Source organism: Ruditapes philippinarum, unplaced genomic scaffold (genome assembly GCF_026571515.1).
Source record: "Ruditapes philippinarum isolate M1 unplaced genomic scaffold, ASM2657151v2 ctg3172_1_1_1_1, whole genome shotgun sequence".
In the NCBI taxonomy this organism is placed as follows: domain Eukaryota; kingdom Metazoa; phylum Mollusca; class Bivalvia; order Venerida; family Veneridae; genus Ruditapes; species Ruditapes philippinarum.
The window spans coordinates 85,491-108,091 of NW_026865436.1; the positions used below are offsets into that span (position 1 = coordinate 85,491).

At 30.8% G+C, this 22,601-nt stretch overlaps 2 protein-coding genes across 2 annotated transcripts; both read left to right on the forward strand.

Moving 5' to 3' along the window:
• The first annotated feature begins 8,036 nt into the window (after positions 1–8,036).
• Positions 8,037–15,210, forward strand: LOC132729001 (heat shock 70 kDa protein 12B-like). Its single transcript, XM_060714725.1, has 7 exons — positions 8,037–8,080; positions 10,176–10,317; positions 11,038–11,189; positions 12,295–12,516; positions 12,878–13,022; positions 13,177–13,311; positions 13,659–15,210. The coding sequence occupies exons 2-7, from the start codon at positions 10,179–10,181 to the stop codon at positions 14,591–14,593; spliced, it is 1,728 nt and encodes a 575-aa protein (XP_060570708.1). The 5' UTR covers positions 8,037–8,080; positions 10,176–10,178; the 3' UTR covers positions 14,594–15,210.
• Positions 15,211–21,760: 6,550 nt separating this feature from the next.
• On the forward strand, positions 21,761–22,203 carry LOC132728998 (uncharacterized). Its single transcript, XM_060714723.1, has 2 exons — positions 21,761–21,852; positions 21,987–22,203. The coding sequence occupies exons 1-2, from the start codon at positions 21,761–21,763 to the stop codon at positions 22,201–22,203; spliced, it is 309 nt and encodes a 102-aa protein (XP_060570706.1).
• Positions 22,204–22,601: the final 398 nt, after the last annotated feature.

Below are 22,601 nucleotides of genomic sequence, written 5' to 3' on the forward strand. Positions count from 1 at the left end.
AGTACGAATAATCATTTATGCGTATTGTATTACAAAGAAATGATATTGGTACTAATATTGTTCATTGTCTTTTTAAAACCTAAAACACGTACTGAAATATATTGGACGAGTGCCTCTCTTGGTTCGATTTTAAGTTGCATCAACACTGTAGAGATCATATGACGACTTTCCTGCCTTATTGATGAAGGAAGACGTCAGATGCAGTGGTAAGGGGAAAATGGTTTGAAGTCAATGACATTAACCACTCGGCCACGGACGCTCACGGACAAGTACACAGTTGCACATCTTAAACTTTTTTAGACGAGGCACTTGGCTATTTGTATTTGATGTTGTGTACGAGAATACGAAATTACTAAACATCAAATAACGACTGATATTCTAACATCAATACTAGTAGCCATTGGTTACATTAATTTATATAATTTGTGAAATAAATGATATATCAATCGATAATTTTAAAATTTAGAATTCTATTTAAAATCACACTTATATTCAATGGTCTTACAAAGCAACTGTTTTTAGCTGCTTGAATCGCAAAAGTTTACTTGCTTCAAATTTGTGACAAGTGTATGTGTAACAATTTATAGAAGACAAAGCGTATTTCAAAATAACAAATACATGTTTTCTTATTTTTAGTTTGTTGCAGATTATCTCGGATATCTATCCCGACAAATTCACAATGTCAGGACTCAACAAAAAACCAACAACAGTATGTGAAGAATATTAAATCATCGAAACAAAATTTGGATTATTTATATTCAACATGTATCATCTTATTTGAAAAGTACAGATCAACGTTAGCGCAAATTATCAGATAACGTTAGTGCAAATTATCAGATAACGCATTGTATTTATTGTCTGCACTTAAATATGCTGATAAAGACAAAGTTCAACTTCCTTTCTTGGTATTTTGCATCACGCTGATGTAAGATAATTTGAAGGTCAAAACCATTTGAGATATGATAAAATAAGGGCAAAAATATCAGCATGTCTCGTTTGAAATGATCGTGATCATATCGTATCCAAACACTTTATACTAATGATAACATATCGCTTAGTAATAATTTTATACCAAATCTGAAATTGTATAGATTTTCAAATGGGTCAATGTATTATTTCTATAGTTTCACTAAGATCCTACGTAGGCAAAATTATCGGTTATCATGTTCGAAGATTACAGCTAATAATTAATACGTATCGTCTCATCAAGTGACCTTTCACTTGAACCTAAATATGGACAAGAAAAGAAAATTTTAGCACCATGTGCTGTGTGTTATTTTCTTAAAACAGGGTAAATGGAAGTGTTTTTTTTTTCCCAAGTATTGCGTTTCTAAAATTAGTCGTTGCAAAAGAGAATTTAAGCGTTTGCAAAATGTCCACAAATATAACTTACTAAAGTATGACTATATTAAAAATCCTTGATAAATATTAATGAAATTTACGTTGAAATTATTAAATATAATTTCCACAGTAGCTGAAATATGTTTGAACGCTAAAGAAAGGAATGTAACGTAAACAAGAGAAAATATCGGCAGAAATACACGCCGTCCTGAGTAAAATGTTTTTGATGACGAGAAGCACATAATATTTTAAAACTGTAAAGTTTACAGGATTATTTTTTGACAAAAACAATGTGACGTCATGATTGATGACGTCATTTATGAGGGCGCAGATTTTTATTAAGATCAAATCATATTTCACTCGTAAAAATGTTGTATCTGCTATTCACTCTGTGAAATATATTTCAATCTAACATGATAAACAAACAAATATCCTCTATACATTTGTTTGCTATTTCTCTGTTTACAATAATTATGACGCTATTGTTGCTATAAATCGAATAATATATCAAATATTGTATTTAGAATCCCCGAACAACAAATTTAAATGCACAAAAAATATATGACTGTAAATAATAATAATATTTTTTTGTTCTTTTTTAATTTACTTAGGTTATTTCTACAACTATATACATGTAGAAATATATAATATAATATATAATATATAAATATATTTTATAATATGCATCGTAGAAAGTCATTTAATAAACTTGAGGATCTTATACTAGTTTCTTTTCATTTTTCCTAGTTTAAAAGATACAAGGCAAATGTATGTAACTTAAAAGGGATAAAAAAAATGAGTGTAGATTTATTGGCGTCCGCGCCGAAGCGCGGCGCCCTTATGGAATGAAATCAGATTTTGTGAAAGGGGCGACAGCAACTTCTCGAGCCTTATAGTCGGTCATGATAAAAGCCGATCATTCCGATCGGTATGAGGGCGCTTGATTAAAAAAATGTCTCGATATGTACAATGAATAGCGAACTGGAGAATTTCGCAATGCATGAAATAACCTTTTCCGTCTCTTCGGTTTTTTTATTTATCATTTTGTAGTACACAGTGGGTTATTATGGTATGTTAAAATAGAATGATGAGTTGATGACCTAAACATTCTGAAAATCTATTTATAGAGGGATGCACTGCTATCGGTAATTCCCGGTCTCTTCCGGTCTATTTTGACCGGGATTTACTAGTGACCGGCGAATAGTATCACACGTTTATTGTCCGGTCTCTCCCGGTTTTGGAGTAGATGTTTGATATCGTTACAGAACAGAACAAATATTTTACAGATAAATAAGTTTTTTTCCAAAATGAATGTTTGTCACTTAGTTTGGTTACAATAATTAATAAACATAGATTAACTCTCAAATTTATTGATTATTATTATTATACATAAACATACAATTCGAAAAAGCCCCAACAACAACAACAATAGCATGTTTCATTTTATCTATATGAGATAAAAACAATAAATATGTACAATAATTGAGAAAAAGGTACATTGTTATGGTATAAATATGACACTATCAACTTTGAAACATTTTATTTAATTTGTTATTCGTGTTTAGTAAAGATGCCCAGGAATTATTCAAAGTTACAAATTAGATTTTATGAATTATTCAATTGATTGATAATTTAAAAAAAATGATAAAGAAAAATACAAATGTACATGTACATGGTTTAAGAATAAGCAATATTATATATTGAAAGATTAAGCATAATTTACTGACTTTTTCCAGTTAAGTTTTGACTTATAATAGTCGGTCAATATGACAATTGAATTCTTAAAATTTATTTTACAATTTTAATAAAAAAAAGAGTAGTAAACGTGAAAACTTAGTATTAAAATAGCACATAAAACACGAAAAAAGAGAGGAAAACAATATTAATAAAATCTGTATTTTTTATATTAAAATAGATATTACAATTATTGTATAATAAACAATTATGCTCAACATGATCAACATGGTAATATAACCAGTGTCATATTTTTGGGAGCGATAACATAATAAGAGACAATTCCACAAGTGTGGTGTTGATCATGCGTTACACATGTATATGGATTATAAATGATTGCATACATGTATATCCGTTGCTATTAATAATCAAGATCATAAAGAAATAACAAGTAATATTCTAATCTCTAGCATGCCAATCAAAGTTCATAATGAACAATGTCTTTCGTCCGTTCATTCTGGTAAAAACCAATTAACCATTGAAAAGTTTATAAAAATATCTTGTCATCATATGTCTACTAGTTCATCTTCACTTTCTGCATTTCTTGCTTGGACGCCCTTTGATGCTTTGCATCAATGCTTTTCTTGTATATTTTAGTTGTACGGGTCGCTAGTGAGATAAGATAGACGTTTAAACATATAGAATGTAAAGTGATTCTTATAGGTTGATGTATAAATCAACTAAGAAATAATGCTTATAAACAAATCATAAAGTGATATAGTATTTCCCATTGGTTGTGTTATAAATAGAAGACATTGACTCGATAAAGTAAACTGTTTGAGTTATATTGAACATCGTATCTTTATTAATTCCCATTAATTTTACTGTTATTTAAATCATTTGAGAATCATTTATACCAATCATAACGCAAACTAGCCTGAGGAAAATTATATATATTATAATAGTCAAAGCTATAATTTTGCATAGTTCAAACGCTACCTGAATTATAAGACAGAAGCTCGGACACGTTAAATATCTGCCGAACAATGTCACTGAAAAACATTCAGCACGAAGTTAACGCATTTCTTTATATTTTTTGGGTTTGTACTTATTTAACGTTAAGGCTTAAATCACCGTTAAATAATGTGTATAACTAAATTTAGGATTCGTTATCTTTAATCGTAGAAACTCAAAATAAAACTGATAAAAATACGTTGACAATTTTGAAAGATTGAAAAACTTATACATGAATCTATTATTTAAATGACAACCCAAATGTTTAAAATACGTAAAAAGGTTAGCAAAAGTCTTAATATTTTACATTCAAATGACAGCACGAACGGTCATTCAAAATTCTACCAAATTACTTTTTTCGACATGTTCGAATGGGCTATTTTTTCATATTCTGACATGTCGTGTGTAACTTTGGATAGTAAATGGATCACACTTGGTGATCATTTCTTTTGATAATCAAATTTGTTCCGTAAAATTGCGAGACGAATTAAAGCAGAGAAGAAAAAAAAGTTTAAAGAAAAAAAAGTGGTTTTTTATCAAGATAATTAAAGGTACATTTACCCTGTTAAAACTGCATGTGTAATAATTTATTATGAAAGTAGCAACATGTAAATAAATTATATATACATTGTATTTACTTTCAGACAAAATATTTTAAATCCCTATAACTGTACTAAATTTAAAAACGCTAAATTTGATGGAGTTACTTTTTTTAAAAACTGTAATATGAAACAAAGGCTTTTAAAAATTAAACTAATATGTTTTTTGTGGGGGAGGGGGAATTTGGACTTTTGGCAACAAAAATCAATGGTAAATTTTATTAACATTAATCAATGCTTCTAAATAATGTGTATTCATACATTAGTCAGTCATATTTGTGCATACTATGCATACGCTTAAATTCCAAAAATCCATAACTATTTTGCAACGACATTTAATATACACGCAATTCTTGGAAAGGAAGTAAAACTTACGTTTGACCTATTTTCTGAAAGTAATCTCCAAGTACATGTAGCTGAAATTATCAGTAATTGTCAATATTCAGTTTCAATGGAAGGTCACTGGATTGGACGATACTGATAACTGTATTAACTGTAATCTTCAAACATGATAACCGACATCTCTGCCAACGTAAGATCTTGGTCAAAGTATATAAATAATTAATAATGAAGTTTTTGATTTTTGCTTTAAATCTGAGAAAAGAGAAAACCTTATTAAGCAATGCAATTAATGTAACGACAGTTGTCGGTAGGACAGTGCACCAGACCATTTACAGTATTGATAGTAAAACAAAAACTAAGATAACGAAGGACTTAACCAAAAAGGAAGATGACTTTAAAAAATAAATGACAAGTTTTTATGACATTGACCGAAGACTGTCTATGTTTATAAAAGGGCCGTTGACAGTGAAGTTATGACGTATGACATATTATGATCCGACAAAAAAATGTATTACGTTAATTGTAGATATCTCAGTAGTTTTAAAGTTGATGTTGCATGTAATTGTATAAAGAACTTTAAAAATGACCACAATTTTGTAAAGCTCCGTGTCAGAGTAATTGGCCTTGGAGTGTGACTTCTTTTAGTTTTATTGTGTAATGATGATGCCGTTTGAATTTCGTTATGACAATAGTGTTGATGTAAATGTTACACTAGTCTGCTTGCCTTTTACAAACAGTATAATGTCTCAATATTTGTAGATATGTATATCAAAGCAATCAATTAAAGGGTAAAAAGGACAAATTAAAAGTATGCGTGCTTGTTATCCAGTTTGACTTAGATTGATAAATTAAATATTTACTGAAATATGATCAACAAGAAGTCAGTTTAAAAACAAGACCAAAGTAGCACGCTACTTATAATTATGAAATTTATATCGATTGGTATTTTTGACATAACCTCAGTATATGGTTTGCAGCCGTAAATATTTCACGTTCAAAAAACGAGAATGAGTGAGGGTGGGGGGGGGTATTATGATTCGCGTGAGGGATCGACCATAATTTCACTACAAAAGAAACTACAAATAACTTCATGTCTGGTTCTCAATCATTTTATTAAGTCGAAATCAAACTAGGTTTTACTTCCTTTCTGAGTATCACTCGATAAAAAATTATCTTAGGAACACATTTATCAATTTTAAAGTGGCTCATGGCAAAACAAAATTAATAAGATAACAAGTTTATGTTGCTAATTACCAATAAGATATGAGTCCTATTCAGCGATCTAAACTTTTTCAGAAGAAACTGCTTTAAACTCTTAAAGTAATTCCATCATAGGGGGACTGAATGGCAAAGAAGACAAGGTTGTCTAAATGAAAGTCCGCGTAAGAATCTACACTTACAACAACAAATTGGTTGCAACCATATTGTCATTCCAAAACCAAATCAGACTTAAAAGTACAAAAACTGCTTATGTAAACCAAATTTGTATACACGTCTCTAAATCTATGTACATATTTGATCCTGATCGTGAAAGCGTTTATGCTCACAATACTATGCAATTGCAATAAAGCGTGTCGTTTAAGTTAAATTTCGTAACATCTACTAAAGCGTAAGCACGTATCTTATTGTAACGATCAGATACATTTCGTCTCGTTTGAAAATGATCGTGATCATATTGCATACAAACTCTACATACCTATTGATAAGGTATCGCTTAGTATTATAATTATGAACAAAAGATGACATTTCCTCGATGGTCAAAAGGATCAGTCGTGTCCTTAAAGGATCAGATTAAAGTGGTAAACTAGTTGTTTTGAGATCCGTCTAAATTTTATAAAGGTTAGCATCTAGTACAGGATGTTCAGTCAAAAAATGAATTGTCATCTAAACGTTTATGCAAAATAGTGTGCTATAAAAGTCTGATTCAATTTCGCGTATTTGTCATTTTCAAGTTTTTGTTAGCTTACTCATTACTAGCCGATATTTTTGCAGGCGATTTTAGTATCTCTCGAAGGTTTTCGACCTTCAAATTATCTTACGACAACATTCCAAGAAAGGAAGTTTAACCTTGTTTTGTCCCTCTTTATCAACATAGACGAATATCACCTGAGTCGTTATCGTTATCCATTGCTTAAGCCACTTGATACGGTGTATAAGTTCGATATCGGCCTAATACATCGTTCTGAAATACCTGGTCACCAATATAGTGAAACACCTTGTGCGTAACGTGCTTTTGATATAACATGAAATAAATAACCAAGTTTTTCCTGAACTAAAAGTATTCGGTCGATATCCTTTGCATACATGGTGTATGTAAAGGTTAAAAGCATTTGTTTTATTTGTAGACAAAGTATTTAATTTAAAAAGAATAAGTAAATGACAATGAGTAAAAAAGTTTGATAAGATATAGAATATAGTATATTCCAAACAACCAAAGAAGATTTCTAAGATATAATTTAAAAAAGGCTGCGCCCTATGTCCTTCCACTTTATAAGTGTTGTTCCTAATATACCTGTCTGCATAAGCTTTATGTGTATAACATTAAGACCAATATGCCATGAAAATAGTGGACAGTATTGGAAATTGCTCTTAAAAAGAATAAAATATTATTTTTCTCAATTTGACTCGCTGTTTGTACATTGATTTCAAGAAAGCGCTATTAAAAACACGATATAGTTGAGTTTAATTCCATCAAATATGAGAGTGACGTCTTGAACGGAAAGAATCAAATACAACATTCGACAGTATGCATACATCTGATCAGGCTCAATAAAATGGCATCCTTTTGGTACTGTACGTAAACGGGGCAAACGGGCAAAGCAAACAGCACCAAAAGGAAAGCTGAATATGGTATTTTCAGTTGAATCAAAGTTATTCCTGTAAACTGATGATTACTGATGTTATTGCAATTCAAAAGTGACAGCTAGCAAGCCAATCCGCACTTCTGAACTTAGATGGTTTCAAGCCTTTTGGCCTTCGTATTATCAACATCCTATGATTACAATACCAAGAAAGAAAGATAACAAGATATGCTCTTACAAGTACAGACAAAAGTTTTCGAACTGCGCCATTTGATAATTTGGGCATAGACAGTGCGGATCGATCGTTAAGTAAGTAAACTTTATTACACGTTAAGATAACTTTTAAACTTTTGAAATTTGAAAATAATATGTTATATTTGAACGTTATCCTCTTAGGTGTACGTATTTCCTAAATGTATATGGTTTGCTTTCTTAAATAGTAAATATATTGTGAGAAATGTGAGAGCAAATCTTAAGTATACAACTGCGATGTAAGAGGATTGAAATTAAATGGCATAAAGTCATTTCTGTCTTCTTTTAAAACTTGCTGGGAAAAGAAATGGATTTCAAATGAAAGCAATCGGCTCTGTGAAGTGTTTTTCAGACTATTTAAACTTAAAGACCAATTGGTGGTAAATTAATTTTTGAATGAAATTTAAGTTTCCAGGGTGTTTCAAAAATTTGTAAAACAGAAACATTTTAAAGCGATATTTTTATTTCATGGTTTTACGTAGAAGTTGTTTTAGATAAAATTGAAGTTAGAAAACATTTCATATAAAACAATACTGAGATAAAATTACAACAAAATACAATAAACTGGAAAAGATGGCTTGGAAAGGCATACATTTTATTGACCAACTCTTTGATTTTCGTACAAAGCCCTTTATGAAAAACAAATTCTTAATCTTGAGACACAAGATAAAAAACTATTTCTTAGCAATTTTTTTCTTTAGAAATAAAAAAAAATGTTCTCACAGAAGAACTTGAAAAAAACAAAGTCACCAAATCAATCCTTGTATAAACTTCATAGGAATGCAAGAATTGTTGAAAAACTAACCGGGAAAACATTTTAGTGACAATGAAATTGATTGGAAATCAATATTAGATATACCTTTTAAGTCTATAATAGACACTAATCTTCGTAGTTTTCAATTCAAATTTCTAATGCGTTTAGTCCCAATAGACAAGTAGGAAATTTTGAAATAAAAAGAGGGTCTTTATTTATTTTTTAAACACCCCTAAACTATATCATGTGACCATTAACTGTTAATTCAACTTGTCATCTGTTTGGAGTATATGTTAGTCAACATTAAAATATAAAGAAAGTTAACACTTGAATTGCTGTTGAGTTTTCAATGGATTTTTTATGCATGTTAATCATTAGTAGCCATACAGAATCGTCCGGATTTCGGAATTCAAAGGTCCGTTATTGAGAGGATTTTTCAAAGAACTTATCAGGAGGATATACAGGACTTTTAAAATCGTCCAGTTTTCAGAGGATTCTGGTTTTCAGAGTTTTTACGTTACTATCAAATTTAACAGACAACTATTTAAATTAAAAGGATGCCTTTATGTCACATGATACAGTTTTACTTTTGTTTTACAGTTATACTTTGAGTGCAATCAATTATCAATTAATTTCTCCCTTACAGTTAAAGTTTATGTAATTTAACTGATTACAGAGGTAAGTCTGAGTAATTAATTATAATCAATTACAATAAAATCTGAATGTAATTAAATCAATTACTGTGTAATATATAATCATCCCTAGATCTGCTCATAATTCATGCATCTTTCCTCTCTTTCCGTACGTTTGTCTTTTCTCTCTCCTACGTATTATGCACTAGCACTCCTCACTCCTTTTCGTCTTGCAAAAACGTTTTACTGGAAAATCTTAACATACAAATATACTTGTCATAATTAAGATATTATCCTTTTATTTATCAAGTTATGTACTATGATATGAATATTTGAATATTATAATTGAAAATTAAAAGAGGGAGAACATTCCTATGATAGGTTATTACATTTTTATGTCATAGTAATTCTATTGCGACAGATTAAAGAGTCTAATGGATTTGTAAATATATTGTGACAGATGCACTGAATTACCTAAACACGTATGCCTTGAAATAGGTTCACTTTGAAAAAATGTTTTTGAAACAACACGAAGCAAGTCAAGTTAAATATTTCAAGCAATAATGTTTATTGAATATTTTTTCTACTGTATTATAAACAGTTTGTTTTTTAAGAAGATCTGTTTCATTATGAAACAATTGTCAATTTCAATTGCCTGAATTATTATTGACATGTCTTTCTCAATACTTGCTATTGAAATGTTATATTTTGCAATGCTTATATCTCAAATTTAAGATAGATTTAACATTTTATTTTTTAACAACAGGCAATGAATCGATTAGTTGTTGTTGCCATTGATTTCGGGACAACTTACTCGGGATGGGCGTTTTCATACAGGCATGAGTATGAACGAGATCCCCTCAAAATATCAGCAAAGATGTTTCAGGGAAATACTTTATCACTTAAAGGTATCCTACTGTTACTGTCAGTTAACACAAATTTAAGAACTAGGATGTGTACATCATAACCTGATGTTACTTTTTAACAACATTTTCTGCTCGATGTGATATTCAAGCCAAGTGAAAATGGGTGAAGACAAATATCAACCTATCATTGGTTAATATGATGTTATTATAAAAAATCTAAAACGTTTTAATTACTAATAATTTGTTCCTTTATTCATTAATTTGTTTGTGTTTAACGCTGCACCAACACTGTAAAGGTCATATGTCGACTTTCCAGCTTTACTGGTGAATGAAGACCTCATATGCCCCTCTTTGCACGGATACTTTACAGCGATGAGCAACATTCATTTGAAGTCAACGACCACGGGCGCCCTTACAATGTTCATCGTAGTGTTTCAGTTTTTTTTTGTTGTTTTGTATATTTGTAACTATATGGCTTCTATGTATGGCAAAAATGCTTATAGATATCATATGATATGTGATTTTAACAACGTTTATCCATAAAATAAAGCTTATGCATTAATTTGGAAGATCAGGGTCCAACTTGGAAATCAAAAACTGTAATTTTTATTCATTGAGGAATTCTGAATAACAATTAGGTTTACTATTATCATCATGTCAAATTCGATCTGCAACAAATTGTTTCGATCATAATCAAAGGATTACTATGATAAAACGGTTTTTTACAAATTTGTACGTACAATCAAAAAGATTGTTTTCCAGTTCCAACCTGCATTCTAATCAAATCTGACGGAAAAACAACAGACTCATTTGGTTATAATGCTGAAGATAAATATGCAGAAATATGTGAAGAGAAAGAACAACATCAATGGTTTTTCTTTAAAAGATTTAAAATGATGCTTTTTAAAGATGAGGTTAGTGTGAGGTAACATAGATTGAAACATTTACCTACCTTTATTTCATGCTTTCCAGTGTTTTACTGAGTGTAATGTATCAGATGATTATATTCTGATAAACCACTAGTGAAATTTATAAAATATAATTTTCACTGTAGCCGAACTATATCTGAATGCGGATGAAAAGAATATTATAGCTAAATGGAATAACAGAAAACATGAATGCCGTCATACGTAAATGTTCTTTCTTTAAGAAAGAAAATCGATGTCATCATTTATCATGCTTAAATGTAACAAAATTTGAGAGATTTATCAGAACTATATTTTAAAATTGATGATGTGACGTCATGATGTTATGACGTCTTAAAGGAGAATGCGCGACGTTGCGCGGCGAAATCAGTAAAAAAATCACTAAAAAAGCATGAAATAAAAAGAAAATTTATATGTTTTACATATAAGATTGAAATATATTTCATTCATAAACACCTGCTATTCTATTTTTACTCATGGCTACGCCACTCATTTAAATATTGCATCTGGTGTTCGCTCACTTAAATATATTTTCATCTTACATTCAAAACAAAGAAATATAATAATGTGGTGTGTATGTGCATAAAATATGAAAGAAAATATCAACAAGGAAAAGGTACGTTCTTTGTACGTAGCCCCTACGCTAGTCAGACAGGACAATATGGAACATTTCTGAAGAAAGAGTGATCCCTCGGAAGCATTAATCACAACATAATTACATGCAAATTACAGATTATGTTTGATTGGGGCTGTACTTCCTGCGAAAACTTCATTGTTTTCCTATGGATATATCTGGTTTCAATCTTGGTATATGCTTACGTCAACAAATTATTCCGTGCTCAAGTCCTCAAACATGTCTCATAGTGCTGGAATTAGACTTTCACAAAGTGATTGTCACTAAGTACCCTGGTGCATCATGTTGAAATTTTAATTTGAACATTTGTTTTCATTTATTGCTTACAGCATGAAACATTAGCGGAATGCCCCGGAGGTGACAATTTCTTCACTTTTTAAAGTTAATTAGACTAACCATTTTTTACATAAAAATGTATTTGAAATCTTGTAAAGTACAATGTTTACATTTACCTCACAGGGCATGACAAGACGTGATACAATCGAAGATGAGACTGGTAAGAAGCTACCGGCACTACAGGTTTTCTCGTTATCTATTGAGTACTTGATGAAGGATGTTCTTGATACTCTAAACAATCAGGTTAGCACGCGTATCGATGTTTCTGATGTACAATGGGTTCTTACTGTTCCTGCAATATGGAACGATGCAGCTAAACAGTTTATGAGAGAGGCAGCACAGAAGGTATTTTATTAGTGTAAATGTATTGTACATGTGCTATTTGTTATGAGTTAATTAATATAAATGATTATGCAACAGATTGAAAGTACAGCATGTATCTGTACAAGTTGTCTTGATAAAATCTCATTATTTTAGATACTAAAAGTAAGGTGTGGTACTTTAACTTGAACACTTTGAAAAACCCTTACCTTGTTTTAACACGATTGGTTTATATATTAACCCCACATATCAATTATATGCTATACCGTTTTTTTTTAACCATTTACATATTTTTGCAATATTCTAGACATTGGAAATTATATAACTATTGTACCTGCTTCCAACATTTGCTCCAGACGGTCTAATGATATTTCTGCTTTAAAAGGCGTTGATTCCAGAAGAGAACCTTACCATATGTCTTGAACCAGAAGCAGCCTCGGTGTATTGTCGTCATCTTCCAGTATCCAAAGAAGAAACATCACTTGGTCAATTTTCATCAGGAACAAAGTATCTTGTTTTGGATGCAGGAGGTAATTTTGTGAATTATACTTCTGTAAGCTCTGTCGTTTAACACATTTCCAGATTAAGACAATATGTTTTTATAAATGAAATTATTCAATTTGGAAAGAAATACCATTTGGGATATTCTATCGAATGAGAGTTGTATTTCAATGGCTATTACAGGTGGTACAGTTGACATAACTGTTCATGAAGTGAACGACCAGGGAAACTTGAAGGAACTTCATCAACCAAGCGGAGGTGCTTGGGGCGGAACTAAAGTAGACGAAGCATATGAAGCGTTCCTTACAAGTATTGTTGGTAAGCTCAAATATTTTATTGATAGAAATCAGTTCCCCCAAATAATTCATCTTGTAATAAAAAATCTCTACAGAACTTAGAGGTGAAATTATAAAATAATGCTAAATAGAATTTGTAGAATATATGATTTATAACATGTATAAAATATTCATAAATGCTACTTTTGATACAAAATCAAAACAATTAAAAGTTGTTACAGGTACTATTCTACTATATTTTATAGTTTTTGTCGTGTAAGACCTATTTAATATTTCGGACATGCCACTCTCATAATAGGTGCTACATATGAAATGTCAAAAGACATATTTGATACCACATAAAATTAAATTAAAAAACATGTATTTCAGGTGCTAGAATTTTTGCAAAATTCAAAACAGATCATTTGGATGATTACTTCGAACTGTATCGTAACTTTGAAAAAGACAAACGACAAATTTCTCCGACCAAACTAGATGGAAAAGTGACGATGCGTATAATACCTTCCCTTTCTAAACTTTGTAAAGATATGGCTGGACTTGACTTAAAAGAATTATTTCAACAGTCAAAATTCAGCAGCAACATCAAAGTTGTGGGCGAAAAGCTGAGAATTAATGCTGAAGTATTCGCTGAATTTTTCAAACCAACCGTTCGCAGAATAATCAGCCATGTTGCATATTTACTTACCAAACCTGTTGTTCAGGGCTGTGCTGCCATCCTAATGGTTGGTGGGTTTTCCGAATCACCTATGCTGCAAGAGAATGTGAAGACTTCCTTTAAAGATATGAGAGTTATCGTTCCAGGCGATGCAGGATTAGCAGTTTTAAAAGGAGCTGTCATCTTTGGTCATGAGCCTACAACAATAATGGAGAGGATATGCAAGTATACATATGGGTATAAAACAACTCATACGTACAAAGATAGTTGCAATCATCCTAAAGGAAGGGTTGAAAAGGATAATAATGGTGAATTACGATGTTATGATATCTTTAGCATTTATGTAAAAGCAGGGCAGTCAGTCAAGGTGGATGAGGAACAACCAGAAGAAATATGCAATCCTATAAACGCTGATCAAACTGTCATTGCTTTCGATGTATATGCATCCTCCTCAAGAAACCCGAAGCTTACTACAGAAGATGGATGCAGTTTGGTTGGAAAATTAAAGGTGCCTATTTCTGACACAAGCTCTGGAAGAAAACATAAATTTGGAATAAGTTTGATTTTTGGAGGTACCGAGATTGTTGTAAAAGTCGTTGACAAGGAGTCCGGCGAAATTATGCTAAAATCTGTCGATTTTCTTGGTTAGAATATAACCAAACTAAATCAGAACACAAAACAGACATATATACTTTTTTTATTGTTTAATTTGTTTGGGAGTTAGAGTAATCATATATACAGAATGCATGTAACATAATTATTGTTTTGTTTTATTGCTTGAAGCTCATTGCGTTAATATCACAATCCTTTCATAATATTGCTAAAGATTGCTTTTGTATATTATATATCTTAATTTTGTAAAGCATTCCGTTCATTTTCTGTCGTGGACAATCAACATTTTGATGGCATTTGAATGCAATTGATATTGCAACATCCATTAGTCTTACTCACTATTATATAATAACTCTTATTATCATACTTAAAAGTTAGAAAATGTACTGAATCGTTGAAAAATTATGTATGTTCTTAATGATTACATAAACTTCTACAATTATTTTAACTCTTTAATTATCTAGTTAAAGCAAAAGATCAGAATTTGTGTCTGAATGATTTTTCCATTAGTATGATTGAATTGTATTCAACATTTCCTTATGTACTAGAGTATATGCTTTCATTTTAAGTATTATATCATGTATTGATCAGGAGTGTAAACTAACTCAAATTATCTATTAATTTATCATGTGTAGTGAATAAAAGCAAAATAACACCGAAAAACGAGCGTTTCTGTTGTACTTGCTTTAAAATAATGTTTAGTTAAATTATCCTGTTGAATTTGTGTAAAAGATTTCCCTGCTTTGTATAAATAACTGTCCATTTGAATACCAAGGGAGTTTCCTTATCAAAATACGAAACTGAGGAACCAGCAGTGTAGAGTCTGTTCAACTTGCACGGATGTGTAGCTTGTTTGGCTAAATGCTTTTCATTTTCCGTTCCAGCAGGATGGTGGTTAAAATTATGACCTTTGAAAAAGTAATATTATCTTTAGCCATTAGTCTGTCGAACTCCGAACCGCTACCCATACGTTTATATAGATGTAATTTACTCGTTCGATACGTAAAACTTAAAGTAATTAGTGAACTCAAAATTGGTACGATTCCCTATTATGAGAGTTTAACAATACGTTAAGTTTCGGTAGTGTTTATCATTCTTAAAAAGCATAAAATCAATCTTAAATGATCAACATTGACAGAGAATGTTATCGAATTAGGAAATGGTCGTTGGTGGAGGAATTTGTGAATACTGGTTCATTATCCAGTTAAGCTATTTAGACGGATCGACTGCCCTGATACGGCCAAAATATTTAGTACAATCGGCGATAATTCAACTGACAAAAATCCAAATGGGACCTTCTTATCGACGGCTTTATACTGTTTGAAGATCTTTTTTTATTAAGATATTAAGATCCTATGACTTTTAATTTGATTTCAATTTAATTCCAAAAACAACTAAAATATATCTAACGCTTAGGCCCCAAAGTCGTTCAACAGTGCTTTTTGCTACTTCATCTCGGCGCACTTTGAAATTTTGTATCAATAGGTTTCTTGCTTTCTTTTGTAAAGGAGACGGAGATAATCCCAAGTGTACTTTTATGCCCTAAATTTTGTTTCACTAAGGTTGGATTGAATCACTAACACGATGTCGCGTTTTAGTTAAATGGTCGTTCCTTTATGGAATATCACAAATAATATATAACATATGCGCATAACTTTTACAAATAGGCATTATAAACAGTAACAAATATTTTAGTGGAAAGTCACAATGTTATCTCTTGGAAATCCAAAGTCTATCTGTCCAATTTTTCTATCTTTACAAAAATTCTAAAAATGGTTTCGTTTTACACTGACCAATAGAATGTTAACTTTTTGTTCCATAAATAACAAAATGATCAATCAGGTTTCTATACAAAATAATGTAACATAGCAACATGGAATTGATAACAACAATCATCACTTGCATATTTTATCAGTCATAAGATTTAACAATTTAAGTACAGACAGCTTATTTGACATTATAACCTACTTAAATTATAATAAAACTTTTAGCATAATTAACTAGACAAAGAGAAAAAGTCACATTTATTCTGCCGGTAATGACATCTGTTAATATTAAAAAATTAGACATTTGTAACTTTAACATATTTGATATTTCACACATTCTTTTGAAAATATGGTCTTTTAGATAATAATAACAATTTTCAATTAAAGCGTGCATATTCATTTGTTATTGTTGTAAAAGAATTTCGCTGATTTTCTGCTGCACAAAACTTCTCCCTCAGTAGTTCATAAACACCTGTTGAAAACTTATTGATCATTATCCATAAAACAGCATAGTTTTAGAATGACAGACAATTGCTTGCAAATTTTAAACAGGCTCAAATAAATGTTGATTGTACAAAATAGATGATTTTAGAGAAGTTTACACAATTTGCATAAAGGTATAAAAAAATTCACTATATATATCGATAATTGGCTAGAAACATTGTTTTAATAGTTCACACGGATGATTTATCAAAATTAAATCATTCAGTTCAATTGTATTTCTAAAATTGGTATGTAGGCAGCCATCTTATTCTGCAGACTGTATGCTTTAATCAACTTTTTAACACAAGTATCACTCAAAGATAATTTCAAATGAATTTAAACAAAATTTACCCAACGGTCCAGAAAATGTTGATTAAAGTTCATTTCTGTTTTAAGATATAGCAGCCATCTTGATCAGCAGTCCTGAATATATCTTTTTTGTTTTTGTAAAAAAAAAACACCAATAAATGATATTACCTATCCATGTATTTTTCAGTGTTTTTATAAGTCAAAAATCAAAATGCTTGCAACTTCTTGTCTCCCTTTATTCTACATTAAAATTGAAGCAAATTTACAAAAAGGTACGGATATATAATTCAAAACTATGATAAGTGGGGTGTGCATTCTTTTGAAACAGTCACAATGAATTTTCATTCCGAATAAGTTTCAGATCAAGTCTTGCAGACCAGAATAAATAAATCAATGTGTTAATAATATTTCATTCTGCATACATACTTTTTTTTCTGACATAAACTTTCTTAAGAACTTCAAAGATATTCAAATTATATGAAATCGATTCTTTTTTCTCCTGGAGATATCATGCTATAGGTTAAACCTACCAAAGTAAAAAAAATAATTTTTTTGACTCGCATTTTCAATACGTATTCTTTTCAAGCGCTATTCTTTTTATAGAAAAAAATTAGGCGATTAATTGTACAGTATTATCATTCACTTTTTTACGCTGTAAAAACAGCTGCTGTCAATTGGAGAGTCAACAAAAACATTTGCGAACCCGTCAAAATAGTTTAGTTGTCCGGCAAGTGATAATCAATCAGAAATACAAACATCAATAGTTCTCTAGTGAATGTAAAAATGGTCTTTCCGAGTGGGTCGCGCAATCGGCACACAACTATCTCGGTTCTATGACACTATTTATTATAATGATCAATACGGGCCATTCAGGCTTTACCTGAGATATGCAAACATTTGATATCGTAATTGTTCCTCAACTGTTTATACAGAATCGACACCCTGGAAACTTATCATCAAACCTGTTATGAAAGTGAATTTAACCCTTCCGCCACTTAATATCTTAAATGGACTTGTCTATCTTTTAGTATTGGCAAAACCACTCATCATTTTTAGGGAAAAATTCCAAAATATGTCCTGACTAAATTTAAAGAAAACAGTGCAGACTGGATGTGCCATCATTGCTGATATTGGTCTGCACTGGTTGCATGGGTAGATTAAATCACTGCTTAGAGATTAAAAGTTAACAGATGAATTATCTTAGGCCCGTTGACTACGGGAAGAATTTAGAATCGATAACTCCCTTTCACTCCCATCATTGTAAACGACTGAAATAACAAGCAATTATCATAGTATTGCAAGCAATCCATAAGTCCCCTACCGGTTAGAACCCCATAAACATTCTGAAGGGCCATTGGCCATTCACTAATGTTTCAATTTTTCTATATATTAAGTAAATTTGTTGGAAAAGTTCTTTAAAAATGTTCACAGGAGAAAAGCCCAAATTTGGAAAAAAGACTTATTTAAATAGTAAAATTTTTAAGTAAAAAAGTTTATGTTTTTCCTTTTGAAGGGCATGTAATTGTTTAAGATAATATTCTCCTTTTTGGGTCATAGTAATTTTTTTAAGGGTTTAAATTTTCCCTCTAAAAACCCCTTTATGAATATTTTTAATTTAAATAATTGTTCTCCCTTTTTGGTCATATTTTATAGTTTAGTTCCCCTAATTGATCATTTTTTAATTTTTTAAAAGATAATATTCTCCTATTGATCATAGTAATTGTTTAAGATTATATTATTCTATTGATCATAGTAATTGTTTAAGATTTTATTATATACTTATAAATGAAATATTGAGAAATACTGATGAAATAAAATTGGTATTTTCATTGCTGTATTTTCACTGTAAAAATTCTATTTTCCCCGCAGTGAAACATATTTTCCGTTATTTCACTGGTGTCTTGCCGGACTACTTTCTTTTAAATTCTACCAGTACACAAAATTTAAGGGAAAGTTTTTCAAATTTTATCGCAAAAAAGAGAAAATGTACATAATAAACAGAAAATTCAAGTTTTTTTTTCTATAAATACATGATTTATTTTTTTCATCTTGTGGCATGAAAAAAATTACCATATTTCACTCGTGGCTACCGCCACTCAGGAAATATTTTTATTTTCATACCACATCGATGAAAATAAATCATGTATTTATAGAAAAAACTTGAATATCCTCTATTATTATTTCTATAAAATCATATGAATAGTTTTAAGTTATTGTTCTCCTATTGATCATAGTTATAGTTTTTGTTCCCCTATTGATCATATTAATTGTTTAAGATAATATTCTCCTATTGATCATAGTAATTGTTTAAAATTATATTACTTCTATAAATCATATGAATTTAGTTTAATTATTGTTCTCCTTTTCCATTTCATGTATGACTATAAACAAAAGTTTCTTAATGCTATTTAATATTTACATTATATACATTATATACACAAAGGATTTCCAGCTCATCAACAGTCATCATTTTAACACACTTTTAGTTACTGTCACTTCACTTTATCATATTTTAGCATTGCACTTTAGCATCGTAAGTTCATGAAACCGTCTATCAGTCAGACAGCATCTATCAGGACGGAAAATTTTACCCGCAACACTAAACAAACGCTCTACAAGGGCCAATGATGCAGGAATGGTCCTCAGTCTTCTTGGTGTAGGTTTCATAATGAACTCTCTGCAACAGAAATTTTTAAAAGTGTCAATTGTACAGTATGCTGTATACAGGTGTAAAACAGGTGTGAAAACAATAATTTTTTATACGGGAATTCAAAGAGACAATAGACTTTACAAAGAAATTATCAGTTTTTTTACAAACACTTAAATGGTACAACAGTATTATAATATAGACACATTGTCTATCACCTTACAAAAGAACTGTTGCATATAATTAAAATATGGTTATATGCATCTGACATAAACTCTAGAATATACAAAGTAAAGAAGTTATCCACATTGTTTGAAACTTTTTAAAACAGGGTTTTTCCCCAAAAAAAGTAAAACAAAATTTAAAAATTCCCCCTTTAATTTTGGGAAAACAAAATTTTGGGAATGTGATTTGGGGTTTCCATAAATCTTAAATGGGGAACAATTTGCACTGTGCTGTAAAATTTCCAGATCTTTTTAAAGGAAAATTAAAAAACTCAAAAAATAAATAAATTCAAATTTTTTTGGTTTAAAATCCACCCAAAAAAATGATGTCTATTTTTTCATTAAAATTTTGGTTAACTGTATGGTTTAAAAACTTTTTTTTCATTGTGGTGATGTTTAAAAAATGTCTCACTTGATTTTTTAACTCCCTTTAGTTAAACTGTAAACATGTGTAAATAATAAATTATTTGAATTTTTAAATATTTTTCAATGTCAAATCTGATAGAAATTTCATCATAAAATCTAATTCTAATCAAAATTTAAACTGGAACTAAATTTAAAGCTGTAATTGATTAATTACAATTAATGTAATCAATTTTGAGCAAGGTAATCAATTACATGATGATTACAGTGTAATCATGTAATCAATTAAAAAATCGATGATTACGATTAGTGATTACCCCAGGTCTGGATGAGGGGGACTACCGCCCCCCATTCTAACCCCCAAAACAGAAGGGGGCACATCATAAGTAAGTGTTTAAGATAATATTTTTCTAGTGATCAAATGAATAGTTTAAGATAATATTTCCCTATTGATCATAGCAACTGTTTTAAATAATATTCTCTTATTGATCATAGGAATAGTTTTAGATAATATTCTTCTATTTCTCATAGTAACTGTTTAAGATAATATTCTCCTGTTGACCATAAGAATAGTTTAAGATAATATTCTTCTAATGATCATTGTTAAGTTTATGTCCTCCTCTTGATCAAAATAATAGTTTTAGATAATGTTCCTCTGTTGATCATAGTTATTGTATGAATCAATCTTACCCTATGGATTATAGTAATAGTTTAAAATAGATTTCTCATATTGATCATAGTCAATGTTTAAGTTATCGCTCCCCTATTGATCATAGTAATTGTTCAAGTTAATGTTCCCCTATTGATCATAGTACTAGTTTTAGTTAAGTTTCCCTCTTGATCATAGGAATATTTGAAGATAATGTTCTCCGTTTGATCATAGTTATTGTTTACGTACATGTTCCCTTATTGATTTAGTAAATGTTCCCATATTGGTCATAGTAGTAGTTTAAGATAATTTTTCCCTTTTGATCATAGTAATAATTTAAGTTAATGTTTCCCCATGGATCGAAGTTATAGTTTAAGTCAATGTTCTCCCATTGATCATGTTTTTGAGTCAATCATGAATCCCATGAATAGCTTTAGAGTTATACCTTGACCAAGAAAAAAAGGATATAATTAAAACCTCCAGATAAGCCGAAATATACTTTTTTTTAAAACTTGACAAAAATGTAGTACAATTTTAAGAAAAGTAAAATGGTTCTAGATTTAACTGATAATTTACGTGTTATGTGCAATTAATGACTGACTTTGCAGTATTTGTCACCACATTTATACTGCTTGACTGACCCAGTAAGGGCTAGTTTTGCATATTTTGACCCCTCCAAAAAAGATTTTTCCCTTAAACAAATGTTGTTTTTTTGTACATTTCAATTAACCATAAAGTGAAGTGTACGTACAGACAAAGAAGAATGCTGTCACAGGAGAAGAAATTATGCTGTGAGATTATAAGGGATCACGGTGTTCCTGTTGCAGAGATTGCACGCCAGCTTAGAAGGTCAAGGTATGTCATTCTAAGTTTTTTAATATACGTTTTTGTCTTAAATTAAAGTGTCTGTTATTGTTGCATTGTTGTTTCAGGCAAACAAAAGTAAGAATTTTCCCATTTTTAAGACTCTCATGGATTTTGTATTTCAGGTCAACAGGTCAGGTCTACGAGACCCTACAACGTCTACAAGAGACCGGTTCCCGTGCTCCTAAACCAAAATCTGGACGCTCCCAGGTCTCCAACGTAAGGACTTACAGGCTACTTGCGCGAACCTACCCCCAGAACCGAAAATTAACTGTTCCTGCCCCGAGGCTGGTCCGGCAGGAAGCTGGAGTGAATGCTTCAAATTCTACTGTGAGACGCTGACTTCTACTGAGTGCCGCTGGCCTCAATGGACATTTAGCAGTTAAGAAGCCACTTGTAACTGCCAGACATAGCCAACTGCGTCTGGAGTTTGCTAGACGTTATGAACACTGGTCTTGGGTTGACTGGTCATGCGTGTTATTCGCAGATGAGTCAAAATTTAACATGTTTCAAAATGATGGCCTATTTACATCCGTAGGCGTCAAGGTAAAAAGTTCAGGGATAATTGTGTGATTCCAACTGTGAAGTTTGAAGGTGGTGGGGTGATGGTGTGGGGTGCCATGACATACAAGGGGACATGCTTGCTAGAGTTGATAGACGGTTAAATTGAACAGGATATGTGAACATTCTGGAAAATTTTGTAGTGCCATCAGCCCATCTCCTTGAATATGGGGACAATA

Coding starts and splice junctions, on each gene's coding strand:
- LOC132729001 (XM_060714725.1), top strand. CDS start 10,179: ATGAATCGATTAGTTGTTGTTGCCATTGATTTCGGGACAACTTACTCG. Junction 10,318..11,037: donor AAATACTTTATCACTTAAAG/GTATCCTACTGT, acceptor ATTGTTTTCCAG/TTCCAACCTGCATTCTAATC. Junction 13,023..13,176: donor TCTTGTTTTGGATGCAGGAG/GTAATTTTGTGA, acceptor TGGCTATTACAG/GTGGTACAGTTGACATAACT.
- LOC132728998 (XM_060714723.1), top strand. CDS start 21,761: ATGCTGTCACAGGAGAAGAAATTATGCTGTGAGATTATAAGGGATCAC. Junction 21,853..21,986: donor CGCCAGCTTAGAAGGTCAAG/GTATGTCATTCT, acceptor TTTGTATTTCAG/GTCAACAGGTCAGGTCTACG.